Source organism: Penicillium expansum (genome assembly GCF_000769745.1).
Source record: "Penicillium expansum strain MD-8 chromosome Unknown contig81, whole genome shotgun sequence".
In the NCBI taxonomy this organism is placed as follows: Eukaryota; Fungi; Ascomycota; class Eurotiomycetes; order Eurotiales; family Aspergillaceae; genus Penicillium; species Penicillium expansum.
In genome coordinates, this window is record NW_015971354.1 from 27,511 (window position 1) to 46,732 (window position 19,222).

The following is a 19,222-nucleotide window of genomic DNA, read 5'->3' on the forward strand; positions in this document are numbered from 1 at the left end:
ATGCATACGCCTTGTGTTTGGATATGAGAAACCAAAAAGGGATCATTGAAATCAAATAATCCATGGATGAATGAGATTTGTATAAAGACAACCGGCATTCTGAAGACCTAATATCTCCCGAAGAGCTACCCCCGATCAATCCCCCCGCGCGCTCTAGACTATCGGAAGCAACAACACGGGGTAGATTAAAACGAGGCCAGAATATCAAACCAGCAGTGACATGAGAATAAACCAATCTAACAGAATATTGACTACCGAGGCTTTCTAGAGTATTGTCCCGCAATCGCCTTCCGGAACGAATCCCGAGGTGCCCCGGATCTCACCCCGGATCGCATCCCGGATTCACCATAAAAGGTCCCAGATATATACATGCACTAACTACACATCATCTCAGTCTGAACACATCGTACACACATTTGAACAATGGAGAAAGTCGATGTTCTCATCTGCGGCAGCGGGTCTGCCGGTCTTTGCGCTGCCACCTGGCTCGCCAAGTATGGGGTAAGATGCAAGGTACTAGAACGACGGAGTGGTCCCATGAAGATGGGTCAAGCCGACGGTGTGCAATGTCGCACGGTGGAGATCTTCGAAAGTTTTGGAATTGGGGAAGAGCTTCTTCGTGAGGCCTACCACGTTCTAGAAGTCAATTTCTGGGCCGACAATGGCACAGGCACCATCAAGCGGACAGGGCGAACGGCGGATACTCAGCCAGGTCTATCACACCAACCTCATGTTATTCTGAACCAGGCACGTATCAATGGACTCCTCATCGAGCTGATGCAGAAATATAATGACCAACAAATCGACTATGGCTACAATGTGACCGATGTCAAAGTTAATAGCAACTCTGCCGAGGATCACGATGCCTATCCGGTCAAAGTCACAGCGGAAAAGGACGGAGAAATACAAGTTTTTGCAGCTAAATATGCGCTAGTAGGTGTTCATTATCTTCTAGATTTTGATGACTTCTGACCCGACCATCAGGCTTGTGATGGGGCACACAGCATTGTCCGCAAAGCCCTCGGGTACAAAATGATTGGCGACAGCAGCGATGCCGTCTGGGGTGTGATGGACATGGTGCCCAGAACAAATTTCCCGGACATTCGCAAGAAGTCTACCATTCGCTCAAAATCAGGAAATGTGTTGATTATTCCCCGCGAAGGAGATAGCGACAATCTGACAAGGTTCTATATTGAACTAGCCCCAGGAACCAACCCGAAAGAGGTGACTCTGGAAAATTTGCAGGCTCAAGCACAGAGCATCTTCTACCCTTACAAGGTAGACTTTGTGGAAACAGTCTGGTGGTCGGCGTATGCGATTGGCCAGCGTCATGCCGACTTCTTCCATAAGGATAACCGGGTCTTCCTCGCTGGTGACGCTTGTCATACCCACTCCCCAAAAGCCGGCCAGGGTATGAACGTCAGTTTACAAGATGGCTATAACATTGGCTGGAAGCTTGGGGAGGTTTTGAGCGGTCTGGCGAGCCCGTCGCTTCTGGAGACCTACGTCCTAGAACGTCAAAAGGTGGCCATTGATCTGATTGAATTTGACCGTTATTTCTCTAAGTTGTTTTCTTCCGGCGCCTCAACCTCTCCTGCTGAGTTTCAAGAAGGCTTCATCAAGTCTGGAAAATACACCGCAGGCTTAACGGCCAAGTATGAGGTCTCGCCCATTACCTCTGCATTGGAATCGGCCGAGCTCGCCTCTAACGTGACCGTTGGGATGCGACTACCCAGCGCGCAGGTTGTGAGATTCTGTGACTCTAAACCTCTACATCTTATGAAGTCTCTCAAATCCGATGGCCGGTGGCGTATCATGGTCTTCATGGGTGACCTGACTGTACCAGAAAGCCACTCAAAGCTTAACAAGGTCTGCTTGCCACTATTGAAATGTGCTTGGGCCTAATCTAATGAACTATATAGCTGGGAGAATACTTGAGCGCGGCCGACGGGCCCACCCACACATTCACCCCCAAAAACCAAGATATTGACAGCCTTATAGAAGCCATCTTGATCGGGCATGGAAAGCGTCATGCCGTTGAGTTGGAGCAGATCCCCGAGTGCTTCTATCCAGTCTCTGGAAAAACCCAAACAAGAGGTGCAGTTGCTTTAATATTCAATTGCTCCACTATTTCTAACCTGGAGTATTTAGATCTACACAAAATATATTACGATGATGAGAGTTACAATGACGGGCATGGCCGTGCATACGAATATCTCGGCATTGACCCAGCGCAAGGTGCTCTCATCATTGTTCGGCCAGATCAATGTAAGCAAATACATGGTCGTGAGATACATACATATAATTGACGCTTTCGGACCGCTAGATGTGTCTGCCATTATAGGTCTAAGCGATTATCCTGAAATCGGCAAGTTCTTTGCTGGGTTCCTTAAAAATCAAACGTGAGTTGGTCACTATATATGAAGGTCAGGACACAGCAGCTAAATGACATGTACATCAGGGGCACGGATTCCGGTTGTCAGCCATCCGGGCCAGTTGGCAGCAGATTATAATGGAATAGGAATCGGTTAGCGCAAAATAAATCGGAAATTGCATAGAGCTTGAATGATGTTATTGTTTTATTCTTCTGGACAGCTTCTAAACTAAGCGCAAGGCTGAGACATCCCTTCCCAGCATATAATTTCGGTTTGAATATAAATGCATGACCCTAGATGAATAAATTCATGGATCCCGTGCTAACTTGTAGGTGGATGCTGTTCATGTCCCTATGGACAATGGCGCTGCATTTTCCTCAAATCCAAATCAGCACTAATCATATAATTATGAAGATAGTTTTAGGGGGTATGAATCGGATTTCATGTAGGAAGTTGACCACAACATTGAGGTTGATATTGGTTGGGCAGGGGTTAAAACGCCCACGAAGATCTCATTGAAACTCACAAGGACGCTTTTCATTCTGTTAACTCCTTGCTGTAACAATTTACTAAAGCAAAGCATCTTAATAGCACTCACGAACTTGGGCGGATCCCCCGGGTATGCTTCAGACGTTGATTGAAGGTACCACAATCTATTCTAACCGGTATTAGTTACATCTCAATGTCAAGATCGAGACAGAAAGCCGAGAAACACAGTGAATGAACAGATGCGGCCTTGTCAAGCCGACATCGAAGGAGGAGGGGGAGAAGGCCTATCATGAAGAGAAACAAGCAAAACAGGCAACTGGATATGAATCGGTAACAGCCATACAACGGGTTGTAAGATATAAGATATTAGTGTTAGTTAGTCTATAAAGATGTAAGTGGATGTACAAGAGCCGACAGGTTTCACTGCGCATGAAAACGCTTTAGTAAAAATTCAGCTAGATTGACAAATCGTCCCTCGCTCACGTCTTGCTGGGCCAGGATCTGCTCGGCCACATCGTGCGCCCAAACAAACTCGGAATGAAAGCCACGCAGTTCCCATAAACGCTGACGGAGCCACCTTTGATGTGATATATCATTGGTTTCAATTACTGCCATCAACAGCGGCCAGTGTAAACGCCTAAGGAGCCTCGGATCAGACCGAAATTGCTTTTGACAAATGTCAATGATTCCTGCTGTGGCTTGTTGGTGGATGGCTAGGGGTAAAGCATCGACGCAGAGGAGTCGACGGTGAAGGAGGACCTGGCCATAGAAGGTAGAAACGGCCATATATATGGTATTGAGCGTACGTCGAGCGGAAATACTACCGGCAAGTTTTGCGGTGATAAAAAGGTCAGAGAATTTCTAACCATAATCAGTAACTCTCCCAACCTGGGGTTGTATCTATACTGACGTCTCTGGTAACAAGTATGTCACGAAAAAGGGGCTCTGCGGAGTCGGTGGTACGAGCTGCTGATTCAACAAGGACCTTCCAAGTTCGATGGCGTAGGCAAAACCCCGCATGCAATAGCTCTAGAGCTCTATAGTTTTCAATGTCGTCCAGAAGCTCCTCGTCGGGATACTGCTCGCCCCAAAAGCATCGCCCCCAGAGACGAGCACAGCGATGAAGATGGTCCGGCTGTAAAGCGGGATTCCCAGACTGGGCCACATAATCGTTGAGCGACTCAGTAAGACCAATGGGACGACAGCTAGCATCGATATATCTGTTTGTTTGTGAGTGGCGGACATTTGTACAGCGGTTGGAAAAAAAGCTCACAGAATCCACAACAAAAATTGCTCAGGAATGAAGGAAACTTTAGCCATGGTCATGGTGTCACTGGCCAATGCACTTGGTCCGGGAGAGAAGAACATATCATTGGCGTCTTTGATGCGGAATAGCTGCGGATGTGTCTCCAGAAGCGAGCGCACGCCTTGGAGGTGGAGTTGAAGCTGGTAACCCGTTAACGAATTGACAATCCGTGTGAACAAATCAGTACATGAGAGCATACTTACATGGCGAACTGAGTGTCCAAACTGCCACTCCCAAGCTATCATTAAAAAAACAGTGGCAAAAACAGTCTCAACGTCATTCAATGAAACCTGGCGCGGCGTCTCGAGCAATTGCCTGAATTCTTTGACCGCTTGGCTGTAATGGTACCGACCATAGTCCTGGGAGCGCGCAATCAGGCCATTGCGATGCATATCACATGCACTTAGCGCTAGTATCATCCGCATTATGACTCTATTGGATGCAGCTGGGCCTTCGTAAAGATGACTAATTTTGTTCCGGGAGTCTAATTAGTCAAGTGAACTCTTCAAGTCTTAAGGGGAAACGGAAAACTCATTTCCCACACGCATGCAAGTCTCACCATAAGCTGCTCCATTTCCATCCCTTCATATAGTAAAACACGAGCGAGGAAGAAGGGAAATATTGGAAGTATTGTCGATCAAGAGAGGTGAGTGTCAACGAATTGGCGCACGCGATGTTGACGTCCAAGGAAGGGTATATAGGGGTCAGAATTGGCGCCGGGTGGGATGTGTCAAATAAAAGACCATCAGATACCCAAGAAGCCGGCGAAAGACTTGTAAAAAGGGCATTTTGTTCAAAGCCGACAATGTCTTCGGCTTTGGGTTGTTCGGAGGTTCCCGGTGCAGGTTCGAGGTGCCGAATTTGCGTGCTTCGCCCACGCTTCACTGGGAGACCCCATTCGCAATTGAGGCGGAGGGATGAGCATCTTGCACAAACTGGTTTCTCTTCACCGCACTTGACCTTGCGACGGCGGCAGGTACTACAACCTAGCAAGCAGTGGGTTAGTCGGCCATGTGGGAAAATAAAAGAAATATCCTACCACTCTTGGAACGTGGTCCATTACGTCCAAAACCCTGCATGGACATGAACCAGCGGGGATCAACCTGTAGGCATGAGCGAAAAGATCGAAGAGAGCGAGTTGAAAGAATTAATAATGAATTGTGTCGGGACAATGGACGATCTCAGTGCCGAAGCAGATAAGATAACGCGGGGAAAGCTGAGTCATCATGACGTGACGTCTTTTCGGATGCGCTGCCGCATTAGGAAGTGACGCTGCATTTTCGGCATGTCGACTCTTTCATTTCAACTTGGGTGGAAATGGACAAGTTTGGAGAATTAGAAATTTTGTTTAATAATGAAAGGAATGGATAAGTGACACGGTATGGACCACCTTGAGAAAGACTTCATGTTGTAGTTGGGGGGAGCGACTAGGTCCTCACTACATATTAGCCTTGCCTGTCCTCTCTTTAATATGTTGTATGTATATTAGCATTGGCGCATTTAGAAAACTTAACACATGGCTCTGTTTTTATCTCGGTGTTGTAGAGATATTTTATCATGCAACTGTACTTTTACATGTGTTGGTTGTTTTGATTCCGTGTCTTATTTCTTACTGGACACGACCATATAAACCACGTGCCCAACCACCAATTATTTAAGTGATCGATAGTGTGCGGCAAATTCGGGCAGGGGGTGAACGGTGAGTATTATTACTAAAGGAAAATAGCTCAATCGTGACGGACATGATCTATACATAAACGAAGAAACAAACCGATCCTCGAGAGGACTAGAGAAGAACGAGGATGCTTGAGTCACTCACTCCCAGGAAATACAATAACAAGTGAACTTTCGGCTGGGCTTATGGTTTCTAACTAGCAGACCCAGAGCTGGATTTGGATGACCTTGGTGGGACTTCACCAGGCATCGGCTTACGAGCCCACACTCTTCTCCTGTACTGGTGGTCAGTCTGGCTGGCAAGGAACTTGAGCGATGATAGATCAGAACTTACGCTTTATGATACGCATGATAGTATGGGTTCTTGAGTTCACTGCGTAGTTTGGCACAGTATACATGAACTTGCTCCTTAGTCCACGGCTCGGGATCGCCAAATTTCGTTAGCAGCCACATACACCACCCCTCCATACCAGACATCCAATGTTGGCAATTGACCACACCTGCCTCCTTGAACTTTTGGTCTCTAGCCCATGGCCCAATTGGCCATTTGTAGATTTTTTCGTGCACATCCACAAATCCTGCGTTCTTGATGCTCTCCGACATGGTGAGGACAATATCACAAGAGCGACCCGCGCGGTCACCGCACGTTTGAATAAGCGGGCCCCACGAGGATAAGGCACTATCGGCTGGGAGACTCCCATCGTCACTTGTGATAAAAGGGCCGGCCTCGATCTGCTCGATCCATCCACCAGGGGCCATTTTCCTTTTATACGGTCAGATTCGCACGGACGATTGGCTCCATTGGTAACCTACTCAAAGCAGTGCCGGTAAACAAGGTCCCACTCAGAAGAGTTAAACGATCCGATCATGTTGCGCATATGAATTAGATCAAATTGTTCGCGCCATGTCCACTCTTGCAGCACATCATCAACCTCAATGACGCAATTAGGTGGCATCCAGGTGACCGGAGGTGGGAAAAGATCAACTCCTCGGACGGTAGCATTCGGGAACATATCAGCGACATCGCTAGGAATCATGAGCATGTGGTGTTTCACTGGGGTCGGAACGGTCTACGGACGTACATGGCCCAAGTGCCCTTTCCGGTTCCAATATCGAGAACCTGTAGCGGGCGTTCTTGGTCGGTCCCGATGGGGGACCGAAACAATGGATTGGCTCGATCTGAGTCCATGATGAGATCTACGAGATGTCTGCCGTGATAGTCAGAGGCGTGTTCTAGACTGGGATTGGAATATGTACCCTGCTTCATAGGTCTCGAATTGTTGCTCATCAGATGGAACACTAAAAATAAATGAGTTTATCCTGATTGTGTGACATTTCAACCACGTACCAATATTCTTTGTTCGAAAGGGACTGATATCTATAGGAAGATGAGATTATGTTATGTATCATCAAGCGATCCAATTTGTCAAGCTCTTACCGCCTCCCATTATCCATCAAACCACGATAGATTGACGACCCAATCGAGGTAGTCTCCCTAACGACGCGTCAGGAACATGTGAAGTACATAATACCAATAATCACATGCAAACTCACGACTGCCAGTCATCGGGACTATACGCGCTTTGAGGAGTGTACAAGTCTGGATCCACAGCGATGGCCTCCATACCCATATTGGTTCTATTTCTCTCTCTCTCTCTCTCTTTTTTTTTTATCAAGAAAAAGCCGAAGTCCAGGTAAGAAAAGCAATATATGGGGATCAAATATGGAGAATAAAAAGAGAGAAGAGAATATTAAGGTGCTGGAGAGACCAAGGTTAATATTAATAACCCGTGGACCTTTTTTGACTTTTCTTTCCCACGAAAAGATCGTTGATTGGCTGGGGAAACGGGAACTTACCTCTCGAGGCTTGCCCAACTTCGTCAACCATGGAATTTGAAACCTTGGCGTTACCATTCCCCACACGGAAGAACCATCAGCTTCCCGCTGGATCTGCCATTGGCTGGGTATTGTTCACGTACTTTGGTCTGTACTGGTACTGCGGGTAGTATGTAGACTTATGTACTCCGTATCATTATTGTCAACACAACAGTATAATGTACATAAATATATATAACTAGTTACTTAATACTCATACATATTTGCACCATGGACGAACTTAGAGTCTTGATGATACTTTTCGGCCTCTCTGACTCAAATCTAAATTAAATATCTCACCTTGGAACTTCTACACTATTTAGGAATGTATCGCCGACCACCCATGCACCTGTTGCTGACATATTGCTCATTTTCTTACTTTCTACTGGACAACATACATTGAACTACAGGAACCCTTAAAGTGATAATAGTGTCCACTAGTCCCGATGCTCCCCAGGACTCCAGAGCCGAGATTGGTCAGATCGCAAGAGATGAGCTGTGTTATCCTCCTGCAGCCCAGTGCTAATGGACCCCGCTATGAATGTAGCATTGGAAATTCATGCACGTACTCCGTAGCATCTGCAGGTCAAGTACTTCGGTGTTGCGCTGCCCGTTTTTGAGCGGTATGCAGACCAAGTATCTTCTGCACCACTGCAGTGCACTGTGGAACCTTTGTATAACCTCACTGGGTTATTATTTAAGACCCGTGGGCCCTTTAGACTAGTAAAATTCTTTTTTGGAAAGTATCGACTTGGAACGATGCCCGAAGACAACCCATCAACTTTCGATTAATTGATTCAAATTTTAGAACAGACTCGGGGAATACGTAAAGGCATTCCAAATGGTAAGTATTTTTGAGCCCGTTTGTGCCGCCTGCTCTGAGTGGGATTGGTAATTTTTTCATTTGGGCTTTTAGAAACATCCCATTCTACACAGAATGCCATACAAAACCTAGAGTATATCTCATCAATTCTTCGCATTGATCGTACAAAGCAGCGGGAGGCTGATGTCCTGACCGATGTCATTGGGATATGCTATCAACCAGCCATGCTGGGTGGCATAGGAATATACAACCATGATTCTCTGACAATGCAACAGCAATCGGAAATCTTGTTCCTTGTGGATGTATGGCTGGAATCACTTAATTCAGCCGATCGAGAAAAATTGACACCTTGCGGCCAGAAGGCCGCGGAGGAATGACTATGAGTGAGAAGATATTTGCGGTGCACGATTTAAATCATGAAGGGCTTGTGGCTCCAGGCGATATAATTCGAGTTTCTGCTGATTGGATACTTGCCTCTGAGGTATCTTGGGCAGTAGATTTGCTTTTCGAGGCACCGTGAGCTTCGAGCTGATCGTGGGTCTCAAGGGGATGGAAACGATCTATAATTTGTTTGGAAAGCCTGGAATATTTCGAAACGATCGCTTCTGGCTTTCTGGAGAGCATGTTGTTGATCCCAAGGTTAATGAACTGCCTGAAGTGCAGGCATTGATTGGCGTCAGCGAGAGAGCGAAGAAAACGTTTAAAATGACGGAATACCAGGGGATCAATACCAGTTTTCCTTTCGTCGTGTCTTTTACAATCACTAAATTACACCTATGAAGTACCCCATCCTCCGCACCGAATTCTACCGAGAGCGCGTGCAACCCGGAATGCTGGTTATTGGCTCGGACTCACACACATGTTCGTTAGGAGCAGTAGGCTGTCTCGCAATTGGACTGCGCGCTGAGGATGTCACTTTGCCATTGGTGACTGGGGAAACGTGGTTCAAAGTCCCAGAAGCCATCAATATACGCCTGGTTGGAGCACCGAAGCCTTGGATTGGGGGTAAAGATGTCATTTTGTAAATCTTGCAGGTGCTCAAACGGAATACTATAGCATCCGATAGAATAGTGGAGTTCACAGGCCCAGCACTCAGGCATTTATCCCTTGATACCCGCTTCGCAATTTCAAACATGACCATGAATCTGATGGGCCAAATTTACTAACATGAATGACATGAACTTGGATTTATTTGGAGCTGATGATATAACCCACCATTTTATTAATAGACGAAGGCTTCCTCGTCACAAATGCCACAAGATGGACTTCAAGCCCGATGCCGATGTGGAATATACCGCAGTTCATGAGATCGACCTTGCGAACGTGGGGTCTTTTATCGCACGTTATCCCAAGCCAGATGATGTGGTTCCAGTTACGGAAAGAAGAGGGAATGGAGCCAAATGGATGTTTTATTGGGGCCTGCACTACCACCGAAGAAGATCTGATCCTCGTGCTGTAACCCATAGGCAGAAGCAAACAAAACAGAGGAAGCTATACAAAACTGGAGGAAAAAATACCGCAATTCTTCAACGGAAAGTGCAGAGAATCGGTGATTTCATCGACATGGATGCAGTGCGTGTCTATTTTCTCCTTATGTTCGGCGAAGTGTCAGAGCTAACAGTAGTCTTCCAGCTGGCCACTGCTGAGTTTCTGATTAACATAGGAAACAACCGGAACGCTGGAATATGCTGTCTGGTGCATACGGACCCACAATTCTGCGAACAAGCCAAGCAGGGATTTAATGTTGTTGTCGGGGGCAAGGGCTTTGGTTGCGAATCATCCCGCGAACAAGCAGTAATGGCATTGTTAAGCAAGTCAAATCCAACAACCATTTTATCAATAGGAATCCGAGATTTTTGACAACGGGTCTCTTTTAAGATGCGGTGTTCAATGTGTCATAGCCAAATCGTTTGCGTTCATCTTCCAACACAACATGTCAAGCCTCGGGCCCCTAGACATCCCAATGGAATATGAATCCTTTTTTGAACTTGCGAATGATGGAATGTCAATCTCCATCCATGTAAATTCAAATATCATTGAAGTGGGTGGTAGGACATTCGGATTCAAAGTCAGTCAAATGGAAAGCGAAATCTTCCAATTTGGTGGGATTGCTTCGGCTTTTGGGCTCTTCGGAAACAAGCTGTTGGAAGCAATAACTCCAGCCCAACTTTTCAAGGGCATAAAGCCGAGATAGTGCAACAGTCGGAAAAACGACTCGAATGGTAAATATCGTACTCAATCTCTCTATCTTGGTCTTTCCATTGCATCTCGATCTCTATCTTGGTCTTTCCATTGCATCTCGATGTGAATAGGCTTGAACAGATGGAAACCGGGAGATTCTTGTTGAAAGCTCATGTTTACCCTGGGAGCGAACTTGTGTAGGGTCGAACTTATCAAGAGGCTCTGAAGAGGAAACAGGCTGCTTGGGGCCTCACGCAGTCATGCTGTCAACGCCAATCAAGCAAATATTGAACTTCCTGGTAATTGGCAGAATCTTGACTAAATGGGCGCTTATGTTTATGGGAGAGGAATAGTAATCGGGTATTAGACTGATTTAATTTCTTAAATACTCAAACTCCGCGAGCAGAAATTTGTTTTATCGCATTGGACAAGGTCATCGCCCTGCCTCTTAAGAGGTATGGGGGTCGGTCATCACACTCTTCGATTTATCAACGTGACACAATCTCTGAAGATAGTGACAACGTCCAACATGATCGACAATTTGCACAGCGCAATCCATATTGCTCTTGGAGCTAGAGAACAAGATGATTATATGATGCTAACAGTCAGAATTGAGTTGACCAACTTTGAAATGCAAAAGCAAATAACATCGCTTTGTTATCAGTGATTGACTACTTAAGGTACGCATTGGGAAAAGGGTATATCTCTACGTGAGTCTTTGCGAATTAAATAAATCTGGTAAGTATGTTTCACGATTGTGCTGGATGAACTATGGCCCTTGGATTTGTACTCTATATCTTAAGCTGTAGATTCAACAAAATGCCTGGGAGTGTCACTTGTCCTTTTCATCTACTTGTCATCCCCGCATTATCTCATCCTTCATCTTAAACACCTCAGTTGCGGATGTGATCTCCTCCGTGGCTAGAAGGGCAGCAGAATGGAAGGCTGTGGCACCGGTGATGTGGTGAAGCAAGCCTATGTTTGATGCCCTCACACCACCTCCAACAATGATTTCTGGAACCTTGTTGTTTCGAAGCTTGCTTTCCTCTTCTAGTTGTGTTTTATAACGCACTAGAGCTCGTAGCTTATCAACACACTCCACTGCTTTTGTTCCCGAAGCACCACCATTGGTTAAAATCGATGCAAAGCCACACTCCATAATATCGGCCAATGCGTTCTCCCAGTCGGACTCAGGAATAACATCAAAGGCACGATGGAATGTGCAGGGCCGCCCGTCAGCTAGTTGAACAAGCTGCTTGTTACGGGATACATCAACCCATGACATGTTCCGAGCACAAGTCATTTCTGGGGATCGATTCAAAATCCCGAAGACGAAACCGTCAGCCCCGTAGGATTTCAGAGAATTGAGCGTTCGTTTCATCACCTCGAAGTCATATTCTTCATAACAGAATCCTTCGGAGTGTGGCCGAATCATCGTATAGATCGGTATTTTGAGCAGTGATTTCAATTTTTTGAGAACCTCTGCGTCGGCCGATAGCCCACCCAGATGGTACTGTTTGCATAACCTTGAGCAGATTATATTAGTGATAGAACGGAGGATTGTTTTTGCAAAATAAGAATAAAAAATAAAATAAATAAAAAAGCTGCAACAAGCAAAGGATACATGGGGTGCCGGGAAATGCATGTTGCCACGGGGAGAGTAATACTCACTCGATGCGGTCCGCTCCTGCTCTCGCAGCAACCACGGCCGATTCCTGATTGAAACAGGCTATCTCTAGAATTGGTCCTTGTGTGGTAGCAGCTAAACTCATGATTTATATTGGATTGTCTGTAGTCAACTTGTATGTAATATAGGAACAAGTGAGAAAGAGGGGGCTTTTGTAGGTGCGATTGTCCGCGGGTCACCTGATTTCTGATTTGTGATCTTAGAACCAGACCTAGATACTTACTATTTACGTAGTGGCCAGGTCTTTAGTATTATTGTATTTATCTTAAACGATTGTCTCTTCGACATGTATCATTATTGCACAAGCGAATGCTTTTGGTCTTCCAAGGATTTTACCATAGCCGGAGAACGAGTGGACGCGATTGTGTTGGAACATAAAAGTAAACAAAAACCTGCAGCCGCATTATCTCATCTTTCCACCTTCACCTATCTTGGACCTTTTACAACAATTTAACCATTCTCGAAAATGTCTCGACGACCGGTTATCGCAATCGCAGGACTTGCCTGTGAGACCTCTAGCTTTTCCCCCGCTCGAACACTCGGTGGGGCATTCCACCCGCGCCGTGGCTCGGAAGTGATTGACCAGTACGCCTTTTTACATCATGGCACTCGACTAGCAGATGTCGCAGATTGGAAGGGTGCACTCATAGGTCATGCTCTTCCAGGTGGAGTCGTGGTACGAGCTGATTTTGAACAACTCTCCAGGGAAATCCTTGAGCGGTTGGCTGGAATGGTCGCCTCAAACCCTATTGACGGATTATGGTACGATATCCATGGCGCAATGTGTGTTGAGGGTATGAAAGATGTGGAATCAGAGCTTCTCCGGCGAATTCGAACTGTCATTGGCCCAGATGCTTTGGTCTCGGCATCCATGGATTTGCATGGAAATGTGTCCAGGGAGCTGGCCCACCAGACTGATTTGATCACTTGTTATCGGATGGCACCCCACGAGGATGAACTTGAAACAAAGGAAAGGGCATGTCGCAATCTGGTCAATGTTTTGGTATCGGGAACCGGCACTTGGAGAGGGAATAGACCTCTGAAAGCATGGGTCCCAATTCCCATCTTGCTGCCGGGAGAGCAGACTTCGACTCGCAACGAACCAGCAAAAAGTCTGTATTCGCTCGTTCCCGAAATCGAAGCGATGGATGGTGTCCTCGATGCAGCCATATGGGTTGGCTATGCGTGGGCAGATGAGCCACGAAATCATGCAGTGGTGATGGTCACTGGGTGGAACAAGTCCGCCGTCGTTAGAGGAGCCAAGCGCCTCGCATCTTTGTTCTGGCGTGTCCACAAGGACTTCCATTTCGTTGCTCCGACAGGCTCTTTCTCTGAATGCATTGAAAGCGCACTGGTATCCTCAAATAGGCCCTTTTTCATCTCTGATTCGGGAGATAATCCCACCGCTGGTGGATCGGGCGACGTGACCTTCGGATTAAACAAATTACTAAATCGACCGGAATTTCAGAAAGATACTGGCCCATCTGTGATTTATGCTAGTATTCCGGGACCACAAGCAATTAATGTCATAATCAAGGCTGGTGTCGGCGCTACTGTCACGGTCACCGCTGGGGCACAAGTGGACAATCTACATGCTGGACCCATCACCATGACTGGACGCGTTCATTCCATCAGGTATGGAGATCGAGATGCGGAGGTTGAAGCGGTACTACAGGTTGGAAGTGTGTTTACGATTCTGACCAATTTACGCAAACCATATCACTATGAAAGTGATTTTCTCGGTCTTAGCCTTAGTCCGCGTACAACAGACATTGTCATAGTCAAGATCGGCTATCTTGAGCCAGAGCTGTTTGATATGGCAGCAGACTGGATGCTTGGTTTGACTCCTGGTGGCGTTGACCAGGATCTAAAGCGTCTTGGGCATCATAGTATCCTCCGTCCAATGTGGCCCTTTGACAAAACGTTCAACAGGGCCCCAGATCTCACCCCACAGCTGATTCCATTCTCAAATGAAGAGTTGGAAACGGATCAGCGAATGAAGTTTTGACCGTTGTGATGTCTGGTTCTTCAAGCTTTACCTTGCTGGAGTGTTTAGAGAGTTCTTTCAGTCCAAATCTCTGGTTCCCTCCATATGTTGACCTGAGACACTACCAATCTGCAAAAATAGTGCGCTTAGGCACCGTGCTCTTGTAGCAGTGTCGTTTATTATATAGTATCACCATATTCAACAGCTGTCAGATTCTTCTTTTAGCTTCTGTCATACGGCATTTCTCTAATGACCACCTGACCCATGATCAGCACCTATAAGGCCGCAAATGCGGCCAACTACTTTTATATATAACTATAAGTAAAGCTTTATCTTCCAAGTGAGCCTTTCTGATAAGCAAACAGATCACAATAACTCTTAGAGCAGAAGGCTTTGATATTACTAATAACTAATTAGTTTCTGACCCCTGGCTGGGATACACCTTGGCACAATTGTAACGTGAGAGTGGATCTAAATTCCTGCCGGTGGCATACTTAAGTCGCCCGTACCTAATGTGACTCATTCGGGTATTACTCTGAAAACCACAAACATTTTTTTTAAAAAAAGAAAACATCCTACCCATACCCTAGAAATCCAACCTACACGGTAATGTTACCTGGCTTGTATTTCCTGTCGCTCTTGTTTGCTTTACTGACATGAAATAGTTGGACACGTGTTTCTAGCTTTGCTATGGCTTCTGCGCCAACGAAAACCTGCTTCTCCACATCATCCCCATATGAAGAAAAGATTGGCTACTACCGCGCCATCCGCCATGGCAATCAGATCTTCGTTTCCGGAACTACAGCGGTTGACCCTTGTTCTCCTATCAATGCCCCGCGAATTCTTCACCCGGAAGACGCCAAACAACAGACATGTGTTGCTCTGAAGGAAAGTATTCGAGCCATCCAAGGTCTTGGTGGTAGGGGAGCGGAGGATATAATTCGCGTCAAAATGTTTGTGAGTCGCCACGAGGACTGTGAGGCTGTGGGACTAGGATTTAGTGAGATATTGGGCAAGCATAATCGTGGTGGAGGTGGTATCATAGGAGCTGCCGCAACAATGATTGTGGTTAATGGCGGTTTTATAAATAAGGGGATGCTTGTTGAGGTTGAAGTTGATGCTATTGTGGAGCATAGTTGAGACTCTCTAGAATGCTGTTGTCAAAAGACCTCTAGAGGAAGGCGGAAACAGAATGTTTGTTAATAGATGAGATAGCTGTGAAAGCTAGAAGCTAAACCACCAAATTTCAGGTTTTGGCAGCTAGATATATTGAGGATAAGTCCAAACCTATAAGGCAGAAGTAGAACAAAAGATCTACCCATATAGTCCTCAAACCGTAGTGACTTTGAATGTCACAGGGTGAGTAGTATATCAAAGGAGAAAGATTTTCGGTTGATCATACAATGAAGCAATGAGACTTGTCCTTCACAAACACACTTCCCTGCCAAGTAGGTGCAAAAGTTCCTGAGCTCCTTTCATATGCTAATGGATCTCTTGATCCATTGTCCCTAGAACAAACGATTTTCGCGCCCGCATATCTTTACAAACCTTGACGTTAAATAATTTGATGGTCTGGCGTACTTTAGTTGCGCAGCAAGTGCTGTTGCTAGTCTTCTAGAATCTTGACAAACTTATTGGAATAGTCGCCAGGCGAAGCGAAGAGGATTTGTTGGTCAGCCTGTGTCTACTCGCTATAGTAAAAACCCAAAGAGGACATGCATATATAGTTTCAGCCTTAACTCTGGCCCAAGTCAATACATACTTAGCACCAGAAAACCTTTCCTTCGAGTGACAAGAAAAGCGCAAACGACAATCACCGACCGAAAGACTCGGCTTCCAGCCATAAAACCCCCTTATAATACCTGCTTGAGGACGGACAATTCTCACCAATAACGTCTAACAACATATTAGATTTGGGGTTCGCGACGGGTGAATTATTTAGATATCCAGGAAGTTAACATCCTTTATCTCCGAAGTGTAGAAATATATGTAGGATAGATACTATGTATAATGAGTCCAGTAGTTCGCCATCTTTCCGCAGCGCGAATCTGTTTTAGAAATGGCCCTAAGAATCAATTGCATAAATGATACCGTTGGCTTTATTAGCTTCTGCAAACTAGTTGGGTATGTTTTACGTTTCTATAGTTAACAGCGAGAGCACAGCATAACTTGAAGAGTGTCCCAATTCCTGTATTTTACTACTGCATAGTGAGATGCTGGAGTATCAGAAGTGTGAACAATTACGTATTTGCCCGGATTTCTCAAGACTGCGACATTAGTCAAACCTAAGCCACTACTATCAACAGCCACTACGAATGTTCACTATCTTAAAGTAATTAGAAGGAGCAAATAATAACGAAATTGAGACCTAGATGAGACGGTAATGCAGAGCGTGGAATTTAAAAACCGATACTATCTTTGTAGTACTTGCAGTTTTTGTGCGCAAAAGCCGTTAGTCATCGAGCGCATCATGTATGTTTTGATCATTGGATAAATCGATCGAGATTTATATTCATCTACCTGCACCTATGTAGCTATAAACTTACATGGATAATCTGAGATAGGACTGGAATGCCGGTTGTGATTACTTGTATTGTAACCGGATACCCGGGCCCCGGAAGTCATCGGATGCTTCCATCAGCCGAGCCCGAACCCGTGGACTATTACGTTAGTGTCCGGTCTGGTCCGGAGGCAATTCTAACAACTAGGCTGTTTCCAGAAACATAGTCACCCTCATATTAGACATCTTTTGCTGAATTAAATTAAAATATGATGATTACGAACTGAGTACTCCGTAGTGATGTTGCGTATCTTCTCTGTAAATCTTTTTGCGAATCTGTCTAAAGATTGAGAATCACCGCTTTTCATACCTGTTTTGTTTGCCCTTTAGTGAACGTGGTTACCTGTAGGGCTTTAGACGGTTAATATTCCTAGTGAGCGCTTGTTGTTCTATGAACGGACTGAAATAAAAAGTGAAAAATAACAGCAGAATTGACGATCTACCTTTCGTAGTAGACCGTCCACTTTCGAAAACACAACCCATCAAAAAACGTGACTATGGTGTGTGTTTCTCTATCATTTTAATCGGCGCAATAGCATGCAAGTTGTATCACCATACTATGAACTGTGAGAATTTTTAGTTAAGGGGGTAAATTCATCAAAATATCGTTGCTGTGCCTAGTTCTATGATTCCCGGAAATTAACAAGACCAATAATCGGTGCTTTATTTTCTCAATACTATGGCTACCACTCACGCAAAGGTTGGCAAAAATACGGTCCGGAGTATCCACTCCCAGCTTGACCACAATGCAAGAGTCTATTTCGTTTCCACGGCCCTGGCAGGAGCCAAGTGCTGCAGATGCTCGTACACTCTCTTCGCATTTCCATCAAGGACTTCTTGGGCGTATGACTCAAGGCTGATCCACTTGGCGTCGGGATACAACTCTTTGGTGGTAAGATACCCCAAATATTTGGCGTACTCTGGGGTGTTATCTCCACGAACACAACACGAGTACCAGTATTGATACTGGGCAAGCATAACAAAATCAGGCGAGTCTGCGCTTGGCTGTGTGGCCTCGATCTTGGAAATGCTGGACCTGATAGCCTCCACCGGAACCTGTAGAACAATAAGCTCTCTATATGTTATAATGGGTATTCCAATATCTGAAGATACTTACATATTTGCGTTCCAAGTTCTCGCCGCTGAGACCTTCCAATAAGTCATATAACTGGTTGTGAGTCATGACTTCATTGTAGGCGAAAACCATTCGGTTTAGAGTCCGCGGATCGACGATAACCCGGGCAACATACTTCCCGACATCTCTGACATCTGTCATAGCAAAAGGGACATCTCCTTCGCCAGCTATGCCGTCCATTGTTTCCATGACGGCATAATCGATGCGACCAGAAGGGAGGCGAGGCAAGGTGACCTGATACCACCAACCCACGTCTATGACTGTATACGGAAGATTGAGTTTCTTGGCGTAGTTGAGAATATCCTCTTTCTGCAATACCAGTCAGTAAACCATCAATAGCAGAATTTGTGAGGTAGACTACCATATCTCTCAATCTCAGAGCGCCTTTCGGGGGTGCAACTGTTGCGAAGAAGCAAGGCAAGTATCGTTTGATACCGACAGATTTTGAGGCATCCATGAGGGGAATTTCATCCATAAGGTTACCACCATAGATGGTGGATATCACGATATCTACTCCCGACAGCGCCTCTTCCAAATCCTTTGTCGGTCCATTAAGATCAGCAGTCACAATCCCCACTCCTCTGTTAGCCATCTCAATAACTGCCGGCTTTTGAAGAGAGGAGGGTCTAGTGAGGGCAGTGACCCTCTAGAAGAGTTGATGTCAGCATACTAGCCGAGAAAATCAGCGAGGCATGATTAGGGAAAGGGGTCTCAAACAAATTTTGGCGATTTTGACTCAAGAAGAGCGTTCACAATGACGCCGCCCGTCTGCCCGGTTGCGCCAAGAATCGCCACGTGGACGGTATTTGATGACATGACAAAGGATCTTTAGTCGTTTGTGACTTCTAAAATAGAGTTGTATACCGGAATACGGTGGGTTTTGTACATCTTATAGTAACATCGGGGAATAGGAAAAGCACCTCGCAATCGAATATTGTTCAAGAAGCATTTGAAAGCATTGCAAATTAACTTGGAAAGCATTTAAAAGCATTGCTAATCAACTATTGGTAATCATTGGTCCCTACGTAGGTAGTGAATCATACCGAATAGGGGTTCTTACTATAACTGGAGAAGCTAAGTTGCGCTCAACATCTCTTCTGGTATTAGGAAGGTAAACACTGTTGAGATAG

General features: G+C 45.6%; 7 protein-coding genes across 7 annotated transcripts; 4 read left to right on the plus strand and 3 right to left on the minus strand.

Moving 5' to 3' along the window:
• Nucleotides 1–423: 423 nt before the first annotated feature.
• On the plus strand, nt 424–2,513 carry PEX2_028760 (putative phenol 2-monooxygenase; the record flags this gene model as incomplete). The annotated part of the gene is made up of 5 exons (XM_016740151.1): nt 424–933; nt 985–1,869; nt 1,923–2,268; nt 2,327–2,402; nt 2,462–2,513. 5 exons carry the CDS (start codon nt 424–426, stop codon nt 2,511–2,513), a joined length of 1,869 nt encoding a protein of 622 aa, XP_016597485.1.
• A 1,222-nt stretch (nt 2,514–3,735) lies between these two features.
• On the minus strand, nt 3,736–7,475 carry PEX2_028770 (uncharacterized protein; the record flags this gene model as incomplete). Its single annotated transcript, XM_016740152.1, has 9 exons — nt 3,736–4,084; nt 4,138–4,635; nt 4,730–5,149; nt 6,051–6,119; nt 6,179–6,607; nt 6,658–6,870; nt 6,927–7,127; nt 7,283–7,339; nt 7,399–7,475. 9 exons carry the CDS (start codon nt 7,473–7,475, stop codon nt 3,736–3,738), a joined length of 2,313 nt encoding a protein of 770 aa, XP_016597486.1.
• Nucleotides 7,476–9,802: 2,327 nt separating this feature from the next.
• PEX2_028780 (Aconitase/3-isopropylmalate dehydratase large subunit, alpha/beta/alpha) lies at nt 9,803–10,402 on the plus strand (the record flags this gene model as incomplete). Its single annotated transcript, XM_016740153.1, has 1 exon — nt 9,803–10,402. One exon carries the CDS (start codon nt 9,803–9,805, stop codon nt 10,400–10,402), a length of 600 nt encoding a protein of 199 aa, XP_016597487.1.
• Nucleotides 10,403–11,579: 1,177 nt separating this feature from the next.
• Nucleotides 11,580–12,158, minus strand: PEX2_028790 (copper homeostasis protein CutC; the record flags this gene model as incomplete). The annotated part of the gene is made up of 1 exon (XM_016740154.1): nt 11,580–12,158. The coding sequence occupies one exon, from the start codon at nt 12,156–12,158 to the stop codon at nt 11,580–11,582; it is 579 nt and encodes a 192-aa protein (XP_016597488.1).
• A 718-nt stretch (nt 12,159–12,876) lies between these two features.
• On the plus strand, nt 12,877–14,418 carry PEX2_028800 (M81 family metallopeptidase; the record flags this gene model as incomplete). The annotated part of the gene is made up of 1 exon (XM_016740155.1): nt 12,877–14,418. One exon carries the CDS (start codon nt 12,877–12,879, stop codon nt 14,416–14,418), a length of 1,542 nt encoding a protein of 513 aa, XP_016597489.1.
• A 669-nt stretch (nt 14,419–15,087) lies between these two features.
• On the plus strand, nt 15,088–15,537 carry PEX2_028810 (YjgH family protein; the record flags this gene model as incomplete). Its single annotated transcript, XM_016740156.1, has 1 exon — nt 15,088–15,537. The coding sequence occupies one exon, from the start codon at nt 15,088–15,090 to the stop codon at nt 15,535–15,537; it is 450 nt and encodes a 149-aa protein (XP_016597490.1).
• A 2,176-nt stretch (nt 15,538–17,713) lies between these two features.
• Nucleotides 17,714–18,908, minus strand: PEX2_028820 (aromatic alcohol reductase; the record flags this gene model as incomplete). Its single annotated transcript, XM_016740157.1, has 4 exons — nt 17,714–18,013; nt 18,075–18,401; nt 18,454–18,738; nt 18,810–18,908. The coding sequence occupies 4 exons, from the start codon at nt 18,906–18,908 to the stop codon at nt 17,714–17,716; spliced, it is 1,011 nt and encodes a 336-aa protein (XP_016597491.1).
• Between the last annotated feature and the right edge of the window lie 314 nt (nt 18,909–19,222).